Source organism: Glandiceps talaboti, chromosome 21, assembly GCF_964340395.1.
Source record: "Glandiceps talaboti chromosome 21, keGlaTala1.1, whole genome shotgun sequence".
Taxonomy (NCBI): domain Eukaryota; kingdom Metazoa; phylum Hemichordata; class Enteropneusta; family Spengelidae; genus Glandiceps; species Glandiceps talaboti.
The window spans coordinates 17535561-17559532 of NC_135569.1; the positions used below are offsets into that span (position 1 = coordinate 17535561).

Genomic DNA, 23972 nt, shown 5'->3' on the forward strand with positions numbered 1-23972 from the left:
ACTAACCTGATATTTTCAGATATTCTGGTGATGGTTTAAGGCTTGACGCTGAAACTAACCTGATATTTTCAGATATTCTGGTGATGGTTTAAGGCTTGACGCTGAAACTAACCTGATATTTTCAGATATTCTGGTGATGGTTTAAGGCTTGATGCTGAAACTAACCTGATATTTTCAGATATTCTGGTGATGGTTTAAGGCTTGACGCTGAAACTAACCTGATATTTTCAGATATTCAAGTGATGGCTTGGGACTATCTCTGCTGATCATCTTGATTTGCTGTATCTGTCCAATGTCACCAGCTCTTGCTCTCTTTCTTACATTCCGTACAGCTGGGTCAAAACGTCTGTGGATAAATAAAGAATTCACAGTGCTCATTATTCAAGGGGGGTGCCACTCAAGAAAATTGATGTATTTTCATAAAGTTTGGGTTCTGGACAGTTGTTTCAGGATTTCACATCACATGGATTTCACTTAGTTACCAAAAAACACCAAAGTGAAACCATTTTTCAGTAGCATTGTTCTTTCTGAATATTTATTAGATGGACACTGAATATTCATGACTTCCAAGAGCTTATTTCCTTGAGATAAATAGAATGTATACTACACCAACTAGACAAATTAAAATATTTTCTAAAACAATTATTGTATGCAACTTGAACTTTGTTGTGTTTTCAACTTAACATTAGACCACACTGAGATGACAACAGTATAAATTAGATCACACTGAGATGACAACAGTATAAATTAGACCACACTGAGATGACAAAAGTATAAATTAGACCACACTGAGATGACAACAGTATAAATTAGATCACACTGAGATGACAACAGTATAAATTAGAACACACTGAGATGACAACAGTATAAATTAGAACAAAAAGACTTAAATAACCTAACCTTAACTTGACTAGAGCAAATGACAACATTCCTGCATAGAAAGTTACCATGTATGTAGTAATCACATTTGTCTAGTAATATCATCATCATCCATGAAGCTACTGAGAACAAATACACCCAGATAGCTTATTATCATTCAAAGAAATAACAGTGGTGTTTAAAAGTTTTTGGGTATGACAACCATACAAACTGTTTTTCTTTAATAAGCTTTTGTAAGCCCTTGCTAGAAGGGCTGAAGACAATTAATTTATCAGCATATGAAATGTGATTCAAAAGTCTATACTAAGCAGACATCCAATCCTATAAGAAGACAAACGATGGCTCAGCTCATCAATGTAAACATTAAAAAAATGTGGAGATAAAATCCCCTCTTGGCGAAAGTCATTAAGAACAGTGAAGGTAGAGGAGACGACAGCTCCCCATTTAACTCTTTCACCACCACTGGCCTCATGGGATTGTTTGTTCTCCACAAGCCCCCTCACCAACATAAGGTGAGTATGAGTGGTATGCAATCAAATTGATATAAAAATACTTAGAATATGGTGTATTCCAGTTATTGAATGTCCGGTCACTTAGCAGGTAAGTGTCGTAAGAGGGCACCCCATATTTGACAAAGTGAGGGCCAGAATTTTCGTCATGATATAGTATGGCGATGCACGAAACTGTGAACACAATGTGCGTAAAAGAACTCTGTGCGTTCTTAAAGCAGAGGAAAATTACCTCATCGAAAATGAGAAAAGCCAATCTACTTGAACTTGCAAAAAATGCTGTCAATCTTGGCTCGGAAATGCTGGAAAATTTTTTGCATTTGTCTACGTGCATGGTACGAATACATTAATTTGATATTAAACGGAAAGGGTGATTTGCATGGTCTTTATTTCCACAACGTAATTTATAATGTAATGTTCTCATACAACATAATTACTTTTAAACAAGTCATTGAGAATGACATAGTCCCCGCTATGATTGGGTTTTAAGGAATTATCACTACTCTGATCACGCAACAACACTTGTGAACCTAAATCAAACAGACTTAGATATGTTGTGTCTGCTTGTTGGACATAGAACATGCCTACAACAATAAAGGATGGGTCAGGTATGGGGGATCGTATCACGACGAAAATGGATATGCACATGTATGTCATAGAACACTGTCCTAATACCAACTTTGAATGAGATCTGTTCAGGCATGTCTGAGTTGTGGCTTTGGACATAGACAAATCGCAAACAAAATGGCTGCCAGGCGGCCATATTGGATCGTATCACAACAACAATGAATATGCACATGTATGTCATAGAACACTGTCCTAATGCCAACTTTGAATGAGATCTGTTCAACCAAGTCCGAGTTATGGTTTTAGACATGGAAAATTCACAAATAAAATAGCTGCTAGGCGGCCATATTGGCTTGTATCATGACAACAAATGGATATGCACATGTATGTCATAGAAAACTGTCTTAATACCAACTTTGAATGAGATCTGTTCAAGCATGTCTGAATTATGGATTTGGACATAGAAAAATCGCAAACAAAATGGCTGCCAGGCGGCCATATTGGATCGTATCACAACAACAATGAATATGCACATGTATGTCAGAGAACACTGTCCTAATACCAACTTTGAATGAGATCTGTTCAAGCATGTCCGAGTTGTGGCTTTGGACATAGAAAAATCGCAAACAAAATGGCTGCCAGGCGGCCATATTGGATCGTATCACAACAACAATGAATATGCACATGTATGTCATAGAACACTGTCCTAATGCCAACTTTGAATGAGATCTGTTCAACCAAGTCCGAGTTATGGCTTTGGACATGGAAAATTCACAAATAAAATAGCTGCTAGGCGGCCATATTGGCTCGTATCATGACAACAAATGGATATGCACATGTATGTCATAGAAAACTGTCTTAATACCAACTTTGAATGAGATCTGTTCAAGCATGTCTGAATTATGGGTTTGGACATAGAAAAATCGCAAACAAAATGGCTGCCAGGCAGCCATATTGGATCGTATCAGGACAACAATGAATGTGCACATGTATGTCATAGAACACTGTCCTAATACCAACTTTGAATGAGATCTGTTCAAGTATGTATGAGTTATGGCTTTAGACAGGGAAAATTTGCAAACAAAATGGCTGCCAGGTGGCCATATTGGATCATATCATGAAACAAATTGACGTGCATATGTATGTCATTGTATGTTGCCCCTGTACCAAGTTTGAAAAAAATCGGTCCAGGCATCTCCAAGAAACGGCTGCGGACGGACGGATGGACGGACGCACGGACAGACGGAACCCAATCCATAAGTCCCCATCCCGGACTTTGTCCGGCGGGGACTAATTAACATACTAAGGGGTGGTCCATTTGATATCCTGGGGGGGGGGGCCTTGGAAGATTTCGGGGACAAACTGGAGTTGCTTGAAAAAAAAAATCCAGATATGAGTGGGTGATGAAAAAAAAAGATGGACCACTGCTGCTAGAAAAAAAATATCTTGGCAGGGAAATTATGCACAAGTTCGAGTGTCCTGTTTAACTTGCTCATACATGTACCTCTCCAACCAGGACACTTGTCAGTTGTCAGATCATGACAAATATTTTAAAACACATGTCAGGGACCAGTCAGTTTTGTTGGCCTGTGGTACATATATATAAATATATTTGCTTCACTTATCTTGCACTTTGGGGCAAAACTGAACTGAAGGTTTTGTAATCGCAATCTTCATACTATTATAAATTGTTCTAATCTCTTCAGTATGAATTTGTCAGAAGGGATGAATATACTTCCTATTTCAGACACTACATGTATCGACACCACAACTCAAATTCAAGTTTCTATTGTACACTAGGTATGACCACCTAAAGTGCTCAAACACATCAGTGACTTTACTGTACATGCAATATCAATGCCCCTATACCAATGTTACAGGCCCACTTTTATAACATGGAAAACTTATCTAAAAAGTTATATTTACTTTAGCTTTTCGAAGCTTGGCAATATTGCCTCAGAGGCTATGAATAACCTAAAAATTGCCTAAATAGAAACAAAAAACTGCAGATCTGCCAGGGGGAAACCCCCTGGACTCCATCACCCCAGAGGCCACTCATTCGTTAAACCAACAATAAGATTCACCACCAGATGTAAACTGAATGTCTTCCGTATTAGGGCAAAGTTTTGAGATTGTCGTTCCTACAGACAATTGTCGGAATAGAACATATGTAATAAGTTATTTTTTCTCATTGATTGCTATTTGCTCATTGCTGTTAGTGATCTCCTGGCCAACCACAACATGTACTATGACATTTGTTGAGAAAGTAAGAAAAAAAAAATAAGCGCATCGTCGTACCACTTTAGACAACATTTCCTGATGAGAAACTATTTTTTCCTTTTTAGTGGCCTACAAATATATGCCAAAAATTTATTAAAACTAAACGCTACATCAATAATATTTTCAGGACAAGTGCACTTTGGTATCGCAAATGCATGTATCAAATTACATTGAATTTGAAGTGTGCATTCTTGAGATATAGCCTAATTACCGAAACCATTAATTATGTAAATTTCTCGTTAATATTCTTGAAATGTTTACCTTAACCTAATCAGTTCTTGCCACTACCCTACAGAACACATGCAATAAATTTCGTTTGAATTGAGCCAGTCATGTTTAGAAAAATGGTGATAAAGTCGCACCACTTTAGATCACATTTCCTGACGAGAAACTATTTTTTTCTTTTTTGTGGCCAATCGAAAATATGCCAATAACTTATTAAAACTAAAAGCTACATTAGTAATATTTTCAGGACAGGTGCGCTTTGGTAGTGTACCAAGTTATAATGAATTTGAAGCGTGCATTCTTGAGATATAGCCTAATTATCAAAAATCATTAATTACGTAAATTGCTCATTAATATTCACAGGATTTTTACCAAAACCTAATCAAGTCTTGCCATTACCCTACGGAATAGGTCTTCAAAATTTCGTTTGAATTGAGCAAGCCGTTATGGAGAAAACGATGACGCAGATTCTTTAATGTCCACGACGATCGTGTGCACAATCTACCGAAAATATGCCAATATCTTATTAAAACTAAAAGCTACATTAGTAATATTTTCAGGACAGGTGCGCTTTCGTATCTCAAATGTGTGTACCAAGTTATAATGAATTTGAAGCATGCATTCCTGAGATATAGCCTAATTACCGAAAATCATTATGTAAATTGCTCATTAATATTCACGAGATTTTTACCAAAACCTAATCAAGTCTTGCCATTACCCTATGGAATACGTCTACAAAATTTCATTTGAATTGAGCAAGCCGTTATGGAGAAAACAATGACACAGACAGACAGAGACAGACACACAGACATAGAGACACACAGACACACAGACTTCCACCCATAAATATATCTCTTCCTTACGTAAGAAAAAACCAAAATAATCCATTTTATAGCCAAAAATGACAACCAAGACGTGAGTATGGGTGTCGGTACCTGTCACAAGATTGCGTAAATTTGCCGACATTCAAAAATTCAACTCTAAACTACCGCCGACAGCTCTGAGTCATACGGACTTAGCGCGAATTGATGCTTACACACAAGTACAATGTGTTCCTACAGCTAAATACTTGTATTCAATCATGTATTTCAAGTCAAATTCAGTCGAAATATCCAAAGACAGTGACATAAATTTATATCGTAGACCATGTTATGAGAGCCGTTATTACATCCGCCATGTTTAATTTCGATCTTGTGGGCGAAAAAACGCACACAAAAATTATGATCGCTCGTCATTTGGATCGTAGCTCTAGATACCGTTCACTATCACACATTCAAAATAGCAGGCTAGATAAACAAGGCCAATACGTATGGTTGGAACTAGTTAGGCTGCTTTCACAAAAACTTGTTAGGGGGGGGGGGATTTTAGGAGGGGACTTGAAAATATATGGATAGTGTGTGGGGGAGGGGGGTACCTGAAAATATGTTATGGGTTGTAGGGGGGTACCTGAAAATAAATTGACATCATGACTTTTCAAACATGGGAAAATAAGCTTTTAAAATGTTGGTCTTCCTTTTTCAACAACAACAACAACAACAACAACAACAACAACAACAACAACAACAACAACAACAACAACAACAGCAGCAGCAGCTACAAACAACAGTTGCTCATAAGTTAGTAAAATGAAAAACAAAAACAGTCAAATTTTAATTTTCTTTTAATAAACTGTTAATGTAATGATAAATTGAAATGGGCGAATTGAGTGGTACAGATTGGTTTTTGTCTGAAAATACCAGTGTCTTTCATGTACACTACTATCTACTGGAATTTGGTTCATATAATGTGTGAAATTACCTTTACACTGTACTGAAAATATTCTTTGTGACATGACTGTGTTTTGGTTTGTGGTTATCACAATGATATGTAACTTCTTCATGTAACTTCTTACTAGTATTAAATGACAGACAAATATGACAGACAACATTTTACATTTGCAGCTCTTGGAAGTTAAAAAAAAAGAGTTGGAAAAGGTTCATCTCAGCCTGCCATCAAAATGTAAAAGATGCACCTGCACTAAACATACTTGAAAAGTATCAAAAACTTCTGTGCAAGGTATTTTTTCATCCTATAGATATGACTATAATTTTCAACATAAACTTTTAATAACACATTCTAAATATTTCCTAAAATTAGCATATTGGCAACATCTGCTACATGTAAAACAGAAGACAATATCTCACAAGCTGAGTTAACAGAGAAAAAGTAAAATAAGTTTTTTGCACATACTTTTCAACTTTGCATGAATATACTATTACTTGTAAATATAAAGATAAATAAATAAACTTTGACATAACTCTCAATATAAAGTTACCCTAAAGATATATGGCAGGAATGAGGTAGTGAACCTGTATAGTAAAGGGTTAGTGTCAAGTAAAAATGTTGAGAAACTTGACAAATTGAGCAAGAAACTGTGTGTCAAGAAAGAGATATTAAAGGGAGCAATCCTTCATTTAGAACAACAGAGAACACTTGCCTCTATGAGGGAAAGAAAAAGAATGAAAGAAAGGGAGCAACATGCTGAAAAAAAATTTGATGAATATGACTGGGATGCGCTTTTCAGAAACGGTGACATTTCCAAATTGAAAGTGAAAGAACTTGATAAGTACCTTTCCAACTATGAAATTCCAGCTGTGGCAGGAATGCACAAAATAGACAAAGTTGTGGCTGTAAGATGCCACTATTATCAATCTAAAGAAAGTGAGAGTGATTTGTCATCTGATGACAGTGACAGTGAGAATGATGATACAGCTAGTTCCAACTCTGATGAAGTTGAAGGAGAAATTGGGTCGGATGATGATGATGATGACAATGCCATGTTTATATACACAAGATCTGGAAGGTGAGCTACCACTTGGAAATCAAAAATTTAAATAAACACATTCTGAGACTTTGTTTAAAATCCTGCATTGACCTTTGTAATCTAACGTCAAAACCAGTCCAATAATCAGGCTCTTACAAGGTAAATGTATTACCAGGTTCATTAAGATATACAATTACTATGATAATAGGGCCATCTTAATTATCATTACCACTAATATATATCACTTGATTCCTATTCTGATAGATGAAATGTGGCTGGCATTTTTGAGTCATACATTTATTTTCTTTTAACATTATATTGAACTAATTTACATCAAACAAGAACGGGAGACATGGCAATGCATTTTATTAAGAGTTTTTTTCAGTGTTATTTAGACCAATTTGATTTCTTTTAGCATACATTTAGGAAACTGAACTGGAACAGTACAGTCTAAAACTCTCTTTAGATAACATGTGCATCACAATATTTGCAAATACAACTAAAATGACATTCAACTGTAACACTACTAGAATAATGTACTAATACAATATTGAACAGAAAACAAAGACTCAGTTGGTCTGCTGATCATTTTATAAGAGTTATTCAAAGTGTAATTCATTTACATGTATAGGTTGTTTTTTGGAAAGGCAATGCACTGGTATTTTGTTTTAACTGGTGTTTGTGTATATATATACACACAATATACAAATTGATTATATATAAAATGGACAAACTTGGTATTAAGTGTACATTTGTATTATGTACAGTTTTGTACTTAGTATGGAAATGTTAATGCACAGGAAGAGTATTCCCAAAAAAATTTATTCAGGTAGGGGGTACTTGAAAATTTATTCATGGGGGGGGGGGGGGGGGGTACTTGAAATATTTGGGGCTATGGCAGTGGGGTACTTGAAAAATTTTGGAATATGGCAGGGGGTACTTGAAAAAAAAAAGGTTTTACAAAAAATCTCCCGACCCCCCCCCCCCCCCACCCACCCCCCCCCCCCCAACAAGTTTTTGTGAAAGCAGCCTTATGGCAGCAAATTTTGCAGCAATAGCTGCCGTTGAATGGTTTTCCAGCAAGATAGGAGAATGAACTTTGGCGTCCCAGTATACCAGGTTCTGGTGGGCGCCTTGGCACGTCCCAGTATACCGGGTACTGGTGGTGAAAGGATTGACACCCACTTGCTGAGATCTACACCAAAATACTATCAAACAAACAAAAATTACAGGAACTTTTCTCAGTAAAACCTTTTTCAAAAGTGACAAGTGATTAACCCAATCGAATGCTTTAGAAACATCCATAAAACATAAAAACATTGGACTCTTATGAGACTTATAAAATTGAATAACTTCCTTCAGGAGATAGATACATTGGTCAGTAGAGTGTTTAGCCTAAAAACCAAATTGATTGTCAGAAGTATACAAATGTGACTCGATATAGTTAAGTAAATTGATTGTCAGAAGTATACAAATGTGACCTGATATAGTTAAGTAGATGTGATGAAATGTGATGTAGATGTGATGAAAACTTTTATAAACAGTTATACATTTTAAAGTTAGTGGACTCACCTGTTGAAAGCACAGTACAATGTTTTATTGTAAGTCTCAGCATCATCATAGCAACTTTGCGTACTCTCTATAGTGGTAGCAATAGGCTTTTCACAAAAGACAGATTTGCCTGTGGATTCCAAAAGAAACAGCAAATATGATTCACAACACTGTATATAGTGTGACCTTAGATATTAACCACACCATCACTACATACATTACAGTGTGTCTTCTATATTATCAACTACGCCATCACTACATACATTACAGTGTGTCTTCTATATCAACCACACCATCACTATATACATCACAGTGTGTCTTCTATATCAACCACACCATCACTATATACATCACAGTGTCTTCTATATCAACCACACCATCACTATATACATCACAGTGTGTCTTCTATATCAACCACACCATCACTATATACATCACAGTGTGTCTTCTATATCAACCACACCACTACATACATCACAGTGTGTCTTCTATGATATCAACAAGTCATTCAGAATGACATAGTCCCTGCTATGATTGGGTTTTAAGGAACTGTCAGTTTATGTTGTCATTTTCTTGATATCACTACTCTGATCACACAACAACATTTGTGAACCTAAATGAAACAGATTTAGATATGTTGTGTCTGCTTGTTAGTTCCCGCCGGACGAAGTCCGGGACGGGGACTTATGGATTGGGTTCCGTCTGTCCGTGTCTCCGTCCGCAGCCGTTTCTTGGAGATGCCTGGACCGATTTTTTTCAAACTTGGTAAAGGGGCAACATACAATGGCATACATATACACGTCAATTTGTTTCATGATACGATCCAATTTTGTTTGCAAATTTTCCCTGTCTAAAGCCATAACTCACATGCTTGAACAAATCTCATTCAAAGTTGGTATTAGGACAGTGTTCTATGACATACATATGCATATTATCCATTTTCATTGTGATACGATCCAATATGGTTGCCTGGCAGCCATTTTGTTTGCGAATTTTCCATGTCCAAAGCCATAACTCAGACATGCTTGAACAGATCTCATTCAAAGTTGGTATTAGGACAGTGTTCTATGACATACATGTGCATATTCATTGTTGTTGTGATACAATCTAATATGGCCGCCTGGCAGCCATTTTGTTTGCGATTTTTCCATGTCCAAAGCCATAACTCAGACATGCTTGAACAGATCTCATTCAAAGTTGGTATTAGGACAGTGTTCTATGACATACATGTGCATATCCATTTTCGTCGTGATACGATCCAATATGGCTGCCTGGCAGCCATTTTGTTTGTGATTTTTCCATGTCCAAAGCCATAACTCAGACATGCTTGAACAGATCACATTCAAAGTTGGTATTAGGACAGTGTTCTATGACAGACATGTGCATATCCATTTTCATTGTGATATGATCCCCCATACCCGACCAATCCTTTATTGTTGTAGGCATGTCCAACAAGCAGACACAACATATCTAAGTCTGTTTGATTTAGGTTCACAAGTGTTGTTGTGTGATCAGAGTAGTGATAATTCCTTAAAACCCAATCATAGCGGGGACTATGTCATTCTCAATGACTTGTTGGACATGGAACATGCCTACTCATGTCGTGTCTCCTCGTTGGACATGGGACCTACTCTTCAAGATGACGTGATGGAATAAACCATTCAACAACAAGCCATTGAGAATGACATAGTCCCCGCTATGATTGGGTTTTAAGGAATTAGCACTACTCTGATCAGGCAACAACACTTGTGAACCTAAATCAAACAGACTTAGATATGTTGTGTCTGCTTGTCGGACATGGAACATGCCTACAACAAGAAAGGATTGTTCGGGTATGGGGGATCATATCAATATGAAAATGGATATGCAAATGTATGTCATAGAACACTGTCCTAATACCAACTCTGAATGAGATCTGTTCAAGCATGTCTGAGTTATGGCTTTGGACATGGAAAATTCACAAACAAAATGGCTGCCAGGCAGCCATATTGGATCGTATCATGACGAAAATGGATATGCACATGTATGTCATAGAACACTGTCCTAATACCAACTTCGAATGAGATCTGTTCAAGCATGTCTGAGTTATGGCTTTGGACATGGAAAATTGCAAACAAAATGGCTGCCAGGCAGCCATATTGGATTGTATCACAATGAAAATGGATATGCACATGTATGTCATAGAACACTGTCCTAATACCAACTTTAAATGAGATCTGTTCAAGCATGTCTAAGTTATGGCTTTGGACATGAAAATTCACAAACAAAATGGCTGCCAGGCGGCCATATTGGATCGTATCATAAAACAAATTGACGTGCATATGTATGCCATAGCATGTTGCCCCTGTACCAAGTTTGAAAAAAATCGGTACAGGCATCTCCAAGAAACGGCTGCGGACGGACGGACGGACGGACGGACAGACGGAACCCAATCCATAAGTCCCCGTTCCGGACTTCGTCCGCGGGGACTAATAAAAGATGGGTCGGGTATGGGGAGGGGACCTGTTCAAGCATGTCTGAGTTATGGCTTTGGACATGGGAAATTCACAAACAAAATGGCTGCCAGGCAGCCATATTGGATCAGTTCACGATGAAAATGTATGTCATAGAACACTGTCCTAATACCAACTTTGAATGAGATCTGTCCAAGCATGTCTGAGTTATGGCTTTAGACAGGGAAAATTTGCAAACAAAATTTAGGTTAGGGCGGCCATATTGGATCGTATCGTGAAACAAATTGACGTGCATATGTATGCCATTGTATATTGCCCCTGTACCAAGTTTGAAAAAAAACGGTCCAGGCATCTCCAAGAAACAGCTCTGGACGGATGGACGAACAGACGGACGGACGGACACACGGACAGACGGAACCCAATCCATAAGTCCCTATCCCGGACTTCGTCTGTTTGCTGAGAACAGCACTTCATTTTGTCTGTAACAAATTACTGCTGAGTTATGATGATAAAACTGATAAAATATGTTTTACTTGTACCACACACACTGGCACACTCCCGTTGGTACAAGTGGCCCATTTGACTTTGCTTTTGTACCTGCTTTGAGTGCAGCTCGTACGATCTGCTCATGCGTATGGGTGGGAGTGCAAACAATAACTGCATCGACACTGTAATTTAAGAAGAACACATTGCTCATCAAATAAGGCCTTCCCCCATCCCTAGTTTCCATTTTTTGACGTTCAAAAATATTTTCCACCACCCTTATCATGGATGAATTTTAAGTACTGAGATTGCTGACTTCATAAACTTTGGAAAATAATCAAAAAAAGTTATAAATGAAATGAAAGATAAATAAATAATGTCCAAAACAATTTAAATTTAAACATGGATAAGGAATATGGGCCCTGTAATGATAACACCAGATTTAAACTGAATGTCTCCCATAAGGGAATCACTAATTATGCACATTACTCAATAAACTAAAAAAAAAATGCGATTTGTTATGGTTAACGTATGGATGGAATTGTATTGAAATTGAAGAATGTATTCTTAAGATACAGCCTAATTACTGAAAATCATTACTTATGCAAATTATTCATTAACACTGCAAGATACATCAACAAACTTTATAGGACATATGTAGGACATATGCGCTTTCTAATGGTTAACATATGTTCTAAATTATATTGAAATTGAAGTATGCACTCTTAAGATATAGCCTAATTACCAAAAATAATTAATTATTCAAAATTATTCATTAACAATGTAAGGTACATTATCAAATTTTATAGGACAAATGCGTTTTCTAATGGTTAATGTATGTACTACATTATATTGAAATTGAAGTATGCAGTCTTAAGATATTGCTTAATTAGTTGATTTCATTGATATGCAAATTTCTCTAATTAACATGAACAGATCTAGCTCAAAAACTAATCAGGTCTAGCCATTACCCCAAACATCATATATACTAAATTTCATTATAATTGAGCCAGCTGTTTTTAAGAAAATGATGACACAGACCGACAGAGACAGACAGACAGACAGACAGACAGACAGACAGACACACACACACACACACACACACACACACACACACACACACACACACACAGACATTCCCCTTTTAATACCTCCCGTACCCTTACAGGAGGTAAAAATTCAAATGAATATGAAGCTACCATGAGACATATGTAGAAACAATATTTCATATTAAACATGGGGTAAAACTACAGATATATTTAAGGATGAGATGCAGGTTCGTTGGCTCACTTTTCCTTCATAATATTTCACAATAAAGACAAGATAAATACACTATGAGTTTCTTGTATAAAGTTGTGGTTTCTGTAGTGATTTTTTACAGTTTCAAGCATATTACTGATTTTCACTTAAAATTATTTAACTTTAACAAACTGTCAGATATAGTCATTTAACTAAATGAAACTTGAGTACATAAACTAAAAAAGATTCCCTGGGTTTGCTTAGTTTTTTTCTCTCAATGTAATAATCATTGAAAGTTGTATTTCTGTATTTTTTGCATAAATTAACGTCCTTCACAACTGTCAACGCGATATCTCTCCGTTTCCTCAAAATTTGTACTATCCGGAGGAACCTTTTTTCAGTATAGTGTCTCCGAGTATTATCTACAAATTTGAGACACTTGGGATGATCCGATGCCAAGTTAAATAGTTTTGAACTTCATAACATGTACTAAACAAGCGACCTATCGGTCAGAATAGCTCCGCTGTTCTTTTTATTTTTTATTTTGGTAACATGTAGAAGTGGTTCAGTTGTTCAGCTCTTCAATATGCAGTTTTGTTTTAGCGATGTAATAAAGTGGTTAGTGGTTTCATATGATTTCTCATTTCACACAGAAGTTGGTAAAATATTGTACTTTTATACCATAGTCACCATTTTATAAAAAAATCTACTGTTATGAAAATTACACAAAAGGTTGGCTATAAATAATTCCAGTGTCTTACAGCTTTGGAAAATTTTAATGATGAATGAAATAAACTAGGGATCTAAAATAATTTTGAGGCAATTCGAATTTCAATTTTCTAACAAATTTACCAAAATCCATGATTGTCAACAACATTCAACTTGTAGCAGACATAACATTGTCTGATATTTTAATTTACGAGTGTCTCGTGACTGGCGCCTGTCAGCAGACTCGGCCAATTTTTTTTCATCATTCCATTGTATTTAAACCTTGTACTTGACATATCGCAATATTTATAATTCTCAACAAAATACCTCAACATGCCTCACTTCGCTCGTACTCAAAGTAGCCCGGTATGATCACTGATGACATGACGAGAGAGAACCTTTTCGGATTTACATGTAAAATGGGGAAAGATACGCAAAACATAATGCAAAGTCTGAAGCCAAATTAAAGTTGTAATTATTTTAATTATTTATACTTGCCAAATATTTGCATTTTGGAAATGGCAAGACATGTTCATGTCGTTTACATGTAAACTGTTGGCCAATAAACAAAGTTTGGTCGATTCACAGTAAGCAGTGTACACTGAATCTAGGAGACTGCTCTTGCATAACTTCAACCGCATGCCTAGGCATGCCTTGTTTATGCGAGTTGTCTTCATTCTGGTTCACTGTCACTCCAAATTGCACGACAATATAGAATTAATCACAAGTAACATGTTATCTGAAAACATCAAACTTTTATAGTGTGTCTGAAGTGTGATTTTAGTGAGTACCAAGATCTCCCGCGTTACTGCTTGCTGTGGAAAATCACCCGGTCAAACGAGGTCAGCTTCAACTTCCGGGTCAAATTAGTCGTTTTCTACCGAAAATCTTGAACAGACCGTTACACAAGGATCCTACTAAATTTACTTGCCATGGTTATTTAAAACACATAAAAATCCACCTTTTTGTGAAATTTTTAAACTTTCCGGTCCGTATTAAGGAAACTATGAGTGAAAAACCGGGTCAAAATTTCAGGGCCTCAAGTATGCGTCCCGAATTCATCGGAAAATCGGTATTCCTAAATGTAATCCCAAAATTTATTTTGCTGGCACGAAAGAAGAGATGTCAGTTGAGGTTTAGGCATTTTCAGTATCTAAAATGGGGAACTCTAGTGAAAGTTATGGCGAGTTGAAAATACCAAAAAATAAAGCCTGTGAGCAGCCATTCAAAGTGTAACAGTCGCTACCCTGAGTCGCTACATGGAGGATGTATGCAAATGAGGATGTTGCGGACTGGCTGATTATGTAGAAGGGGTGCCGAATTTGGATTTGAAGTTTACAACCCTGTTTCGAACAAACATTTGTCATTTGGGCGCCCAATGCGTAGAATTATGAGTATAGCACATATTACATTGCTTGTTTGACGTCAATAGTGTCTTTTGAAAAGTGGCAGTTTACTTAAAGTCTCGTCGACTGATTTCCAATATGGCGTTGGCCATAATGCTCATTAACATATTAATTTTTTCTTTAAATTACAGAAAAAAAAATCATAAAAAAATAAAAATGAAGATGTGCTGACCTGAAATTAACAAATCTGAGTAAGCTACCCCCTGCGCATCAACACACCAGATATCAAAGCAATCTGACAAGAATAGAACTTTTAGATGTATTGCAAGAAATCTGGTATTCTATGTACATATACCAACTACTAAAGTTTGAAGATAGTGTTGTTACAGAACTGGCCTACATTTAAGTTGTGGGGATTTTGGCCACTGCCTGTTCCCATCATGCCTAACATAACCCTAATGCTTGTGTATTAAAATATATAATCATTGAATATGGTAATCATGTTTACATTGTACTGGTCCACTCTCCTTGGTTCTAATTGCACAGTGACACTACCGATACCATTTCAGAGAGGGTACACATACACTCTGACCAATGCTTCTTTAAAATAACAAAATGTTAGCTATTAGCCTTGTGCTTAGACTCGGTTACCCAGACTCTCACCACTGGGCGCTCTACTTCAAGACCATCCAGACAAGAGTCTGGGAATGCCAACTGCCCACACTGGATCTCTCACCCAGAGCAGTGCATACATTTTGTACTTCACATCAAACATTGCAGACTGAATGATCCTGGTACCTTTGCAACAAGTTATTACATCTCAAGTGACTGATACATCTTAATTACAATGAACACGCCTTGCAGGCCCATTTTTCATGACTTGGAAGAAATGTATGTGTGACTTCCAGTTTGGGGGACTTTAGATAACGGTCTTGTAGTAGAATCCCCAGCAGTGAGAGTATGGGTAACTGAGACTACTTATGCTCTACCTAGGCATGATGAGGAGAGGTGGCTGTCAAAATATTACAGAACTACATGTTGGTGTTTCATAGTAGGACCAAATTATAATTATGTCACACTTCACTGACAGACCAGGATGTGTCCATCTATCTGAAGAACAATTTTTTCACTAAAACTGTTTTACGATATTGCATTTTCAAATTTTTATTGCAGAGTATGTTTTGATGAATTTTTTTTTCACTTGGTAATTACAAATGTAAGTTGAAGAGTAGATAAGTGGAAATATTTACAATTGCTATTTAACAAAAACAACATACCGGTATACCTCTGTTGAGTTGTACTGAGGCTATAGTCTACTACATTATGGTAATACAAATTTATGCACATAAAAGTGGGAAATTGGAGAACCCGTAGAATTTGATTAGCTTATTTCATCAAACTGATATTGACCTTTGACCCCATTATCTAATTGCTATCAATCTGTTGTCTCACAGGTAGCATCCACAACTTGATTGTCCAAACTTTGTATGTGATATTGCCTTTAAGTCTGTCAACTTTTTATGTGATATTGCCTTTAAGTCTGTCAACTTTGTATGTGATATTGCCTTTAAGTCTGTCAACTTTGTATGTGATATTGCCTCTAAGTCTGTCAACTTTTTATGTGATATTGCCTCTAAGTCTGTCAACTTTTTATGTGATATTGCCTTTAAGTCTGTCAACTTTTTATGTGATATTGCCTTTAAGTCTGTCAACTTTTTATGTGATATTGCCTTTAAGTCTGTCAACTTTTTATGTGATATTGCCTTTAAGTCTGTCAACTTTTTATGTGATATTGCCTTTAAGTCTGTCAACTTTTTATGTGATATTGCCTTTAAGTCTGTCAACTTTTTATGTGATATTGCCTTTAAGTCTGTCAACTTTTTATGTGATATTGCCTTTAAGTCTGTCAACTTTTTATGTGATATTGCCTTTAAGTCTGTCAACTTTTTATGTGATATTGCCTTTAAGTCTGTCAACTTTGTATGTGATATTGCCTTTAAGTCTGTCAACTTTTTATGTGATATTGCCTTTAAGTCTGTCAACTTTTTATGTGATATTGCCTTTAAGTCTGTCAACTTTTTATGTGATATTGCCTTTAAGTCTGTCAACTTTTTATGTGATATTGCCTTTAAGTCTGTCAACTTTTTATGTGATATTGCCTCTAAGTCAGTCAACTTTTTATGTGATATTGCCTTTAAGTCTGTCAACTTTTTATGTGATATTGCCTCTAAGTCAGTCAACTTTTTATGTGATATTGCCTTTAAGTCTGTCAACTTTTTATGTGATATTGCCTCTAAGTCTGTCAACTTTGTATGTGATATTGCCTCTAAGTCTGTCAACTTTGTATGTGATATTGCCTCTAAGTCTGTCAACTTTTTATGTGATATTGCCTTTAAGTCTGTCAACTTTTTATGTGATATTGCCTTTAAGTCTGTCAACTTTGTATGTGATATTGCCTTTAAATCTGTCAACTTTTTATGTGATATTGCCTTTAAGTCTGTCAACTTTTTATGTGATATTGCCTTTAAGTCTGTCAACTTTGTATGTGATATTGCCTTTAAGTCTGTCAACTTTTTATGTGATATTGCCTTTTGTCAACTTTTTATGTGATATTGCCTTTAAGTCTGTCAACTTTTTATGTGATATTGCCTTTAAGTCTGTCAACTTTGTATGTGATATTGCCTCTAAGTCTGTCAACTTTGTATGTGATATTGCCTTTAAGTCTGTCAACTTTGTATGTGATATTGCCTCTAAGTCTGTCAACTTTTTATGTGATATTGCCTTTAAGTCTGTCAACTTTTTATGTGATATTGCCTTTAAGTCTGTCAACTTTTTATGTGATATTGCCTCTAAGTCTGTCAACTTTGTATGTGATATTGCCTCTAAGTCTGTCAACTTTGTATGTGATATTGCCTCTAAGTCTGTCAACTTTGTATGTGATATTGCCTCTAAGTCTGTCAACTTTGTATGTGATATTGCCTCTAAGTCTGTCAACTTTGTATGTGATATTGCCTCTAAGTCTGTCAACTTTTTATGTGATATTGCCTTTAAGTCTGTCAACTTTTTATGTGATATTGCCTTTAAGTCTGTCAACTTTGTATGTGATATTGCCTTTAAGTCTGTCAACTTTGTATGTGATATTGCCTTTAAGTCTGTCAACTTTTTATGTGATATTGCCTTTAAGTCTGTCAACTTTTTATGTGATATTGCCTTTAAGTCTGTCAACTTTTTATGTGATATTGCCTTTAAGTCTGTCAACTTTTTATGTGATATTGCCTTTAAGTCTGTCAACTTTTTATGTGATATTGCCTCTAAGTCTGTCAACTTTTTATGTGATATTGCCTTTAAGTCTGTCAACTTTGTATGTGATATTGCCTTTAAGTCTGTCAACTTTTTATGTGATATTGCCTCTAAGTCTGTCAACTTTTTATGTGATATTGCCTTTAAGTCTGTCAACTTTTTATGTGATATTGCCTCTAAGTCTGTCAACTTTTTATGTGATATTGCCTCTAAGTCTGTCAACTTTTTATGTGATATTGCCTTTAAGTCTGTCAACTTTTTATGTGATATTGCCTTTAAGTCTGTCAACTTTTTATGTGATATTGCCTCTAAGTCTGTCAACTTTTTATGTGATATTGCCTTTAAGTCTGTCAACTTTTTATGTGATATTGCCTTTAAGTCTGTCAACTTTTTATGTGATATTGCCTTTAAGTCTGTCAACTTTTTATGTGATATTGCCTCTAAGTCTGTCAACTTTTTATGTGATATTGCCTTTAAGTCTGTCAACTTTTTATGTGATATTGCCTTTAAGTCTGTCAACTTTTTATGTGATATTGCCTTTAAGTCTGTCAACTTTGTATGTGATATTGCCTTTAAGTCTGTCAACTTTTTATGTGATATTGCCTCTACATAATGTAAGTCTGTCAACTTTTTATGTGATATTGCCTCTACATAATGTAAGTCTGTCAACTTTTTATGTGATATTGCCTCTACATAATGTAAGTCTGTCAACTTTTTATGTGATATTGCCTCTACATAATGTAAGTCTGTCAACTTTTTATGTGATATTGCCTCTACATAATGTAAGTCTGTCAACTTTTTATGTGATATTGCCTCTACATAATGTAAGTCTGTCAACTTTTTATGTGATATTGCCTCTACATAATGTAAGTCTGTCAACTTTTTATGTGATATTGCCTCTACATAATGTAAGTCTGTCAACTTTTTATGTGATATTGCCTCTACATAATGTAAGTCTGTCAACTTTTTATGTGATATTGCCTCTACATAATGTAAGTCTGTCAACTTTTTATGTGATATTGCCTCTAAGTCTGTCAACTTTTTATGTGATATTGCCTCTACATAATGTAAGTCTGTCAACTTTGTATGTGATATTGCCTCTACATAATGTAAGTCTGTCAACTTTTTATGTGATATTGCCTTTAAGTCTGTCAACTTTTTATGTGATATTGCCTCTACATAATGTAAGTCTGTCAACTTTTTATGTGATATTGCCTTTAAGTCTGTCAACTTTTTATGTGATATTGCCTCTACATAATGTAAGTCTGTCAACTTTTTATGTGATATTGCCTCTACATAATGTAAGTCTGTCAACTTTTTATGTGATATTGCCTCTACATAATGTAAGTCTGTCAACTTTTTATGTGATATTGCCTCTACATAATGTAAGTCTGTCAACTTTTTATGTGATATTGCCTCTACATAATGTAAGTCTGTCAACTTTTTATGTGATATTGCCTCTACATAATTTAAGTCTGTCAACTTTTTATGTGATATTGCCTCTACATAATGTAAGTCTGTCAACTTTTTATGTGATATTGCCTCTACATAATGTAAGTCTGTCAACTTTTTATGTGATATTGCCTCTACATAATGTAAGTCTGTCAACTTTTTATGTGATATTGCCTCTACATAATGTAAGTCTGTCAACTTTTTATGTGATATTGCCTCTACATAATGTAAGTCTGTCAACTTTTTATGTGATATTGCCTCTACATAATGTAAGTCTGTCAACTTTGTATGTGATATTGCCTTTAAGTCTGTCAACTTTTTATGTGATATTGCCTCTAAGTCTGTCAACTTTTTATGTGATATTGCCTCTACATAATGTAAGTCTGTCAACTTTTTATGTGATATTGCCTCTACATAATGTAAGTCTGTCAACTTTTTATGTGATATTGCCTCTACATAATGTAAGTCTGTCAACTTTTTATGTGATATTGCCTCTACATAATGTAAGTCTGTCAACTTTTTATGTGATATTGCCTCTACATAATGTAAGTCTGTCAACTTTTTATGTGATATTGCCTCTACATAATGTAAGTCTGTCAACTTTTTATGTGATATTGCCTCTACATAATGTAAGTCTGTCAACTTTTTATGTGATATTGCCTCTACATAATGTAAGTCTGTCAACTTTTTATGTGATATTGCCTCTAAGTCTGTCAACTTTTTATGTGATATTGCCTCTACATAATGTAAGTCTGTCAACTTTTTATGTGATATTGCCTCTACATAATGTAAGTCTGTCAACTTTTTATGTGATATTGCCTCTACATAATGTAAGTCTGTCAACTTTTTATGTGATATTGCCTCTAAGTCTGTCAACTTTTTATGTGATATTGCCTCTACATAATGTAAGTCTGTCAACTTTTTATGTGATATTGCCTCTACATAATGTAAGTCTGTATGGTTTAAGAGTTACTGCAATTATTTTCAATTAAATGTCACTTTTTGATGCAAGAAATACTTCTTTTGATTCCTGACGACACTTTGACATGTATGTCTTTTACATGTAAACTAAATACAAAATAACAAGGTACTGTATCATGAGAACAGTGTGACCTTGAACAATTATTTCAATGTTTAAACATAAAAAAACCTTAAAATAACCGGGTTATTTTAAGTACCCCTCCCCTAAAAAAATGAAAAAAGATAGTGTTAAAATTGGGACTGTACCTTCTATAACATGTGTACAAAATGTATATAAATGAGTATTTTTGACCTGATTCAAAAGATAACACTGTTTACTAACTTGCAACATCCCAATATTATACAGAAGAAAATGAAAGAAGAGAAATAAATATAACATTTAAACTTACCTATTGTCTTCTAAAACCTGACATATAGTCTGAGTAGATGCAACTTGTGTGTCATCTAGGTAGTATTTTTTAACAAATTCCTGAGCTTTATCAAGGTCCTCTTCTACCACCCATTTAAGACATGTCCTGTAATTAGCTATTATATTCTGTGTATGAATTGTCCCAGCTCTTCCAAGTCCAAACAATGCAAAGCCTAATTTCTTTTGGTAATTCTTAGTCTCTGTCATGATGTGATCTAAAATTGGAAAGAAATGGCAGAGTGAGGAGGAAATAAAGAAAGACAATTCTTGCAGGGTTTACTAAATGTCTGACCTGTGACCTCATGAAAATCTAGTCTGAAAGATCCAGTCATTAGTCCACTATGTACAGACCCAGTCTATGACTTACAAGTTACATGTATGTAATTGAAATACTGGATCTAATGGAAATCAATGCTGGAGCAGAAAGATAATTAATAGTACCTAACTACTAGGAATGTTTTGTTGGCTCTCTCAGTAATTTAATTGTTTTCCTGTCAAAGGTCAATATGCTACAATGTACATTGTACGGAAATTATAAGCCAGTGACCTTTGCCCTTTAGGGAGCTTCCACTATACATTGTATTGTATGCAAATGTTGACATGATCAGAACCTCCCACTTGCATGTATGATTGTATACATGTACATTTGTACATATCATTATTTCATAAACATAGTGTTCAAAGATTTTATTCATCAGCATACTTTTGCATATACTTGATTGATAAGAAATGTTGGTATAATTACAGTAAGGTTCTATTACGTCATCACACTCCAGGAATCACGAGACTGCACTGCGCATGTGTAGCTTCAGTGCGCTGCAAGATTTTGAAGACGCAACACGTGCGTGTTCTTCTCTTAACAATAGTGTATTGTTTTCTGTGTAGCTAAATTTACTGTTGACGTGGTCGATAGGCATGGCGACTAAGCCAAGAGACAATGTTTCTATAGACTTGAGTGGTGCAATCACTCCCGAGAAAGGCAAGAAACGTAAACATGACAGTAGTAAGGTGAGTGTTGTTGACGCTCCACAGGCGTCCATGAGTACTGGTGGACTCACATGTAGTAAAGGTCAAGGCAGCGACATGGCGGCCATTTTGAACTTGTTGACAGCGATAAAAGACAGTCAAGGTAAGCTAACTGCTCGAATGGATAGACTAGAAACTGACTGTTACTATGAAGGTGGCGACATGGAAGGTAATAATAGTAATGGAAAGGGCATTGACGAGCCTGTTGTCAAACGTCACGTTTCGGACACGTCCGAAGCTACTGTTTCAGCCACCGACGACACTGTGAGTGACTTCAATACAAACGTCAAGTATCTTCAAAGATATCGCTAGCAAGTTTCTTGTGAAGGAACAGTGTGACGAGCCAACAGATGATGATCCGATGTTATTTAACCAATCAAGTCATAGAGAATGACATAGTCCCCGCAATGATTGGGTTTTAAGGAACTGGCAGTTTATGTTGTCATTTTCAAACCTGGTTAATGTTATTTGGCCTCATACATTGTATGGTTGTTTTTAGGGTGAGGATTGGTATGGATTAAACCATTCAACAATAAAGGATGGGTCGGGTATGGGGGGGGGGACCTGTTCGATCATGTCTGAGTTATGGCTTTGGACATGGAAAATTCGCAAACAAAATGGCTGCTAGGTGGCCATATTGGATCGTATCACAACAACAATGAATATGCACATGTATGTCATAGAACACTGTCCTAATACCAACTTTGAATGAGATCTGTTCAAGCATGTCTGAGTTATGGCTTTGGACATGGAAAATTCGCAAACAAAATGGCTGCCAGGCAGCCATATTGGATCGTATCAAGACAACAATGAATGTGCACATGTATGTCATAGAACACTGTGAAGACTCTGTCTGAGTGAGCATCCAAGAAAAGTAAGGAAAAGTCATCGAGGACTCTGATACCTTCGTCAGAGAGAAACAACTACATACATGTACAACACCAACAAGCTTGAGATGGAACTTGAAGTGAAAAAGAGAAACTCTAACACCCAGTATGTGTTACATCAAACTCAGTTTAATAAACGTACATGTAGTAAAATCATGATTTTGATTTGGCAGTTTTGTACAAATAAACGTGTCTTCTGACAAATTAGTTTTTGGTTGTCGTGTCTTTGCTGACATGACGTACGTGCCCCTGTCCACATACATGTATACATACATGTACATTGTATCTGTAAATTGCTGTTGTTGACATTCATTTCACTTAGAATAACAAAATAAAAACGTCTTGACAGAATTTTTCATGAATGTGATTCAATGTTTGCTATTACTATGAGACAATAGTTTAAATAATATTGATATCGACAGACGCCATTGACAAAAAATTTACCACGAGACAAAAACTTGACTCGATTGGTATATCACTACCACGTAGTAGTACGCATGACTTCGGAGCAACTCACTCATGGGTGAAAATAATGAAAAAATTTCGCTTGTCCACTGGGCAAGTAGAAAACAAAAAGTACTTGCCTAAATCAAAAAGTGCTTGCCCATTCCAAATAGTGGGGTATATTTTTTTGTGGCTTACAAATGCACTGTTGTGATTAATAGGTCTTTCTTTTGTTTATTGTCAAAAAATGTCACTTTGAAAGTTTCTGTGGGTACTGAAAAGTTCTCTCCACAATAAACAGGAGTCCTAGATGATGTTAATTTTCATGCATAGCGTACAATTTTTTGTTCACCTGTAAAAAGTAGTTGTTAAAATAATCATAAGTTTTTCAGCACTTTCATAAGCTATCATGACATAAAATCTTTCTAAG

General features: G+C 35.8%; 1 protein-coding gene across 2 annotated transcripts in view; it reads right to left on the bottom strand.

The window, feature by feature from the left end:
- The window catches only part of LOC144451522 (inositol 2-dehydrogenase-like), a 38986-nt gene that overhangs the window by 6659 nt on the left and 8355 nt on the right, over positions 1-23972 (bottom strand). Inside the window, exons 2-5 of one of the 2 annotated variants that reach the window (XM_078142395.1) lie at positions 21166-21400; positions 11865-11935; positions 8836-8944; positions 219-346 (exon numbers count right to left, since the gene is read on the bottom strand). In XM_078142395.1, the coding sequence (XP_077998521.1) occupies positions 219-346; positions 8836-8944; positions 11865-11935; positions 21166-21400 (543 nt within the window). Of the gene's footprint in view, positions 1-218; positions 347-8835; positions 8945-11813; positions 11936-21165; positions 21401-23972 lie in introns of both variants that reach the window. The other variant, XM_078142394.1, reaches the window with a different exon arrangement.